At 30.1% G+C, this 5,408-nt stretch overlaps 1 protein-coding gene across 1 annotated transcript; it reads right to left on the bottom strand.

Annotated features, from left to right (window-relative positions):
- Nucleotides 1-3,568: 3,568 nt before the first annotated feature.
- On the bottom strand, nt 3,569-4,591 carry LOC126898320 (general transcription factor II-I repeat domain-containing protein 2B-like). Its single transcript, XM_050672259.1, has one exon. It carries the CDS (start codon nt 4,589-4,591, stop codon nt 3,569-3,571), a length of 1,023 nt encoding a protein of 340 aa, XP_050528216.1.
- Nucleotides 4,592-5,408: the final 817 nt, after the last annotated feature.

Here is a 5,408-nt window from a genome sequence, read left to right on the forward strand (position 1 = left end):
ATGCTGATATTGTGGAAGACAGCAATTCACCATACTCCNTTTTTAGTAGTAGTATTTTAGTATTTATTCATACAAAAACATTACAGTATCAATCTTTACATTTTACAAAAAAAATAAATAAATACATAAATTATCTACCTTCTTTAAGCTGGCGCTTGTGTTGAAGGTAGNATCGTTGCTATACTGGTGATCGACCGTTGTGTCATCTGTATGGATGGTAATGCGAGTTAGTTGACCTTCTATCGTCACCGTGCGAATTACCTGCGTTAGTCATGTGTTGTTAGGTTGTTATACACGTAATATACATTTATATTTTATGTTATATCTAAAGTTGGTGTTCTTCATTTTATTAATAAGTACCTTCTAGACTTATAAAAATTATTACATTAGATCTATCAAAAACTGATAAAAAATCTGGGTAGGCTGCGTCATAAAGAAAATATTTTAATGTACAAAATAGAAAAAACAAGAAACAAGTATTTGTTTTTTTTAAATCATCGAAAAAAGTAGAAAAAACTGAAAATATGCATTTTTTGAAAAAAACATCAAAAATAACAAAAAAAAGCATTTTTAAGGAAATGCTATAAGTCCCTAGCCTTGCTTATAATCATTCTAAAAATCATACTTTCGGTAAAAAATTTGATGGTCGCGTAAATTTTTGAGGGGCGGCGGCTCGCATCTCTCGAGTCCCCTACATAAATAACCCCTGGCCACAAAACGTTTTTAGTATTAAAAGTGATTTTCAATTAGTCTTAATATAATAAAGTAAGACAATGAATTAGACGGGCAGTCGAAACTTTTAATAATTGGGAAACTTAGAACTATTTTGATTTGACTAAAGAGGCTAACACACTAGGCCTATACTCGCGCGCGTTCGCATTTTTAAAAACGCGGCGGTTATAAACGCGAACGTCAATCATGTGTATGCTGCAGCGTTTTAACGTGTCTTTTTAAAGAAAATTATCCTGCCAATAGTTACAGTATAATCACAACAGTTTCGAAATTCCTCGTTGTATCATTTGCTCTGATTATTTTTTAAAGTATTAAATAAGTTGCAATGGAAATATTAGTTGATATAGAAGTTTCATACGTTGTGTACGCCATGTATCAACGTTGTACAAAAAAAAAAAAAAATTAATAAAAAAAACAATTGTTCGTAGACATTGGGTTCATCCCCGAAATTTAAAAAGACCTCAAGAAGGTTAATTTCAAGTTTATTATTTAACTTTGAAGAGTTATCCCGAAGATTTTTACAGGTATTACCGTATGTCTATACGGTTGGGTTGGGTTGGGTTTGTGAACAAACACATTATTAAATGAATGTAATGTATTGTCTGATAAATTAAATGTTATATTTAATTATATTTATTTAATTAAATGATCATATTGTAAAAAAGGTGGAATATTTTTTAGATACTAGTGAAAATTTATACCGTAATAATTTATTTAATAACGATCTTTATACTAACTCCCTTTTTGAAGAGGTAGCTAAAAATAAAAAAATTGCAACTTTTTACGATGATAATGATTATGAAAAAATAAACTTATTACAAAATAGTTTTAATTCTCTGTATTTTCAAGTAACTAACGAATATATTAAAACAAGTTCGAATTTTAATTCTAATACTGAATCAAAAAACGATTTTGTAAAAATAACTGATAACAGAAACATAAATACTAATAACTGTAAAATAAATTTTATTGAAAATACGGAGGAGAGCATAATGAATAAAAATATGACAAACACAGTAAAAACTTTAATGATTAAACCTGAATGTTTTGACGGAAGTGATGATGTATGCCAATTTTTTAAACAATACGACAAGGGACAAGAAGTCAATGGTTGGACTAATGATGACAAGATAAAATTTTTATCCATTTTTCTTAAAGGTACGGCTAGTATTTTTCTTGAAAATTTAGAGGAAAAATCCGCCTCATGGAAATGGGCAGCTTTAAACGAAGAATTTATTGAGGATTTTCAACCAATAGTTATGTGACATTATTAAAAAATAAACTTGAAAATAGGCGACAAAATGACTTAGAGTCGGTAATGAGTTTTGTAACGGAAGTAGAAAATCTGTGTAGAAAGGTAGATAAAAACATGTCTGAAGATCAAATCTGTACCTACATTTTAAGGGATCCTAAAGAATCTGTTTTACACGCTATTTCTTTACACGATAATTCTGATTTAAAAAATTAAAAGATAATTTTTATTACAATAATACTAGTATTTTTCGTTCATAATTGTTTTAAGCTTATTTTAAAAATTATTTTTAACTTTTTAGTTCGATGTGCTTTAAAAGCGTGTTTTTTTAGTTTTTTAAAACTATATTTATTTTTCACTTTTTAATTTCATGTTATGATAGTAGTTACTATCAATATCATGGTTGTTACGGGTAACGGGAAATCAAAGTTCGATTCCGGAGAGGGAGTTAGAGAAACGGCTACCACATCCAATCGTATATTAAATCGTATTATCATTTTTATGATTTGTTTTTTGATAATATGGCTACTATCAACGTACGCTACCAGCTATTTTTACAGTGACTTTAACGGCCGGTCAAAATATTAGCTAGTTTCTTCTTTCACTTGTTGGAGACTAACCTCTAGTGCAGGGGTCTTCAACCTTTTTTTGCAGCGGGCCTCATATTATTTTTTAATAATCTTGCGGGCCTCAATTGTAGTAACATGTATTTTAAACATGAATTCAGTTTTATTATTACAATTTAAATTAGTATTATTATTAAAACATATATAGATAAACATTTTTTTTAATTACAAATTTTTTATTTTATTTTTAGTGTGATAACTGACATTGTTTTTCACTAACTAATTTGTTTATATTTGGTTGGATCTGAGTCGATGCAATTCTGAGTGAATTTTCCAAGTGAATGTCAGTTAACCGAGCTCTAGTTTTAGATTTCACAATTTTCATTCGTGAAAAAATAAGTTCACAAGTATATGTACTGCCAAAAAGAGACATCATTCTTAATGTGTTGTTTCGAAGATTAGGATATGACTTTGCGTCAATATATTTCGAATAAAAAATTGAAAGTTCAACATTATTGTATTTTTCTTTTAATATTTTATTGTTTTGTAAATCAATGATTTCCATTTGCATATTTTCTGGGACATCTTCAACTGATAATGAAAATGGAATTGAAAACAAATTAAAAAATTTTTCATTAGCTTTGAAATCTAAGAACCTCGAATCAAACTGTAGTTTTAAATTAGAAATTGCTTCTGCGTATTTTTTCGTTGAAGTAACATTGTATTTTGACAAACATGGAAAGTGAGTTGTGTTATTTTTTTTTAGCTGGATATCCCACAGCAGAAGTTTATTTTCGAAAGATTTATTATGATCGAATAAATTATGAATTAATTGGTTTTGATGTTGCAAGCGTAAATTTAACTCATTCAAGTACAATGTAATATCCGTGAGATAGGCATAATCATTTTTCCATTCTGAATCATTGAGTAATTCAAATATTTTTCCTTTACTTGCAGCAAATTCAAAAATTTCTTTTCTTAAATCAAAAACCCTTTTCAAGACTTTCCCTCTACTGAGCTAACGAACATCTGTAAAATAGATTAGATCACCTTGTTCAGCGTCTATTTCACTTCGAAAGTTTTTAAATTCTCTATGATTCAATGCTCTTGATCTGACAAAATTTACTATTTTTACAACATCTTTCATAATAGTTTGAAAACCAACAGATTTCCCACATAAATTTTCTTGGTGGATAATGCAGTGATATTGTATCAGTTGTAATGCACCACATGTCCCCATTTCTTTTTTAATGAGCGCTATGAGTCCTTCATTTTTTCCAATCATTGATGGGGCTCTATCTGTTATAACTCCAGAAAGGTTATTTAATTTGATGTCAAAACGGTTAAATGTCGATTTTAATGCATTAAAAATATTACAACTTTTTGTTGTGCCTTTCATTGGAAAAAGCGCGGCTAATTCTTCAGTAATATTAAAATTAGAATCGACACCCCGAACAAAAATTGCTAATTGAATTGTATCTGACAAATCTGTACTTTCGTCAAGGGCCAGCGAATAAAAAATAAATTTAGAAATTCGTTCTTTTAGGGTACTCTCAATATTTGTTCCTAGTTCTTCTATACGCCTTGCTATAGTTACACCTGATAAACTCAATTTGGAAAAAATTTGTTTTTGTGCTGGACATAAAATTTCAAAGGAAACTTCCATGCACTCTTTTATAAATTCACCATCAGTGAACGGCTTCGATTTAGCGACAATTTTTTGTGCTATTATATAACTAGCTTTGATACTGGCTTCTGAGTCTTTATGACCTGTTTTTAAACTTAAATACAGACCTTGTATATTTTTCATTAACAATGCAAGTTTGTCAATTCGAAGTTTTTCTTCTATCATATCATATTTTGCTGCATGTTTGGTACTATAATGTCGTTTTAAATTGTACTCTTTCATCACTGCAATCGATTCTTGACAAATCAAACATATCGCCTTTTCTTTAACTTGAATAAAAAAATAGTTATGGGACCATTTTTCTTGAAAAACACGACTTTCATCCGAGATTGTACGTTTTTTACTGACCGTCATATTATACAAATATACGAGTATCATGCTCGTTCCACAATCGATTCCACAATTACGAACTAATAGGCAACAGCCAACATTTATCTCTAGGTCGGTAATTTAATTTATCTTATCGCATATTTCCGATAGCGATGGCTAAGCCGTTATAATTTTATAGAAATACGAAATATACATGCTTAATTTGCTCTAGTGGCTTACTTTGAAGAATTTAACCTCGAGTACTTTTGCTAATATGTCTTCTCCTAGTGCAACTAATGCAACTTCAAAAAAAGTTGCTGTCCGTTCTGATGTTAGTACGAAATCTTCAAGTACTACTTTTAATGAAGATTTAATGCAAATTATTTTGTCCTTCAAAGCTGAAGTCCTCGCCTCCAAAAAAACACTTTCTGACTCGCAATCTTAGCAGTTCAATACACTTAAAGCAGAAATATTAAAAGTTTCTGAGCAAGTGAGTGAACTCAAAGCAGAGAATATAATACTCAAAAGAGATATTGGTTCACTTAAGGCAAAAATTAGTAGTCTTGAAGAGAACAACTCGTCTGCTAACCCATCAACAATCACTAGCCAGGTTTCGCAAGAATTATTTGAACGAGATCGTTGTTCTTCCAATGTGATTGCTTATGGTGTATTAGAGTCCACCTCTTTAACTGGTTCTACATGATGAATCCATGATTAAAAATATTTTGTTGCCGGTTAGAAATTACCTTCCAACGAATCTCAAATTGAATCGGATTGGGAAACCACGTCCAGGTATTACCCGCCCACTTAAGCTAATATATACTAACAAAAAGGAAGCACAATCTTTGCTGTACCATACAAC

The sequence above is a fragment of the Daktulosphaira vitifoliae genome, unplaced genomic scaffold, assembly GCF_025091365.1.
Source record: "Daktulosphaira vitifoliae isolate Bord-2020 unplaced genomic scaffold, ASM2509136v1 Scaffold_2, whole genome shotgun sequence".
Classification (NCBI taxonomy): Eukaryota; Metazoa; Arthropoda; class Insecta; order Hemiptera; family Phylloxeridae; genus Daktulosphaira; species Daktulosphaira vitifoliae.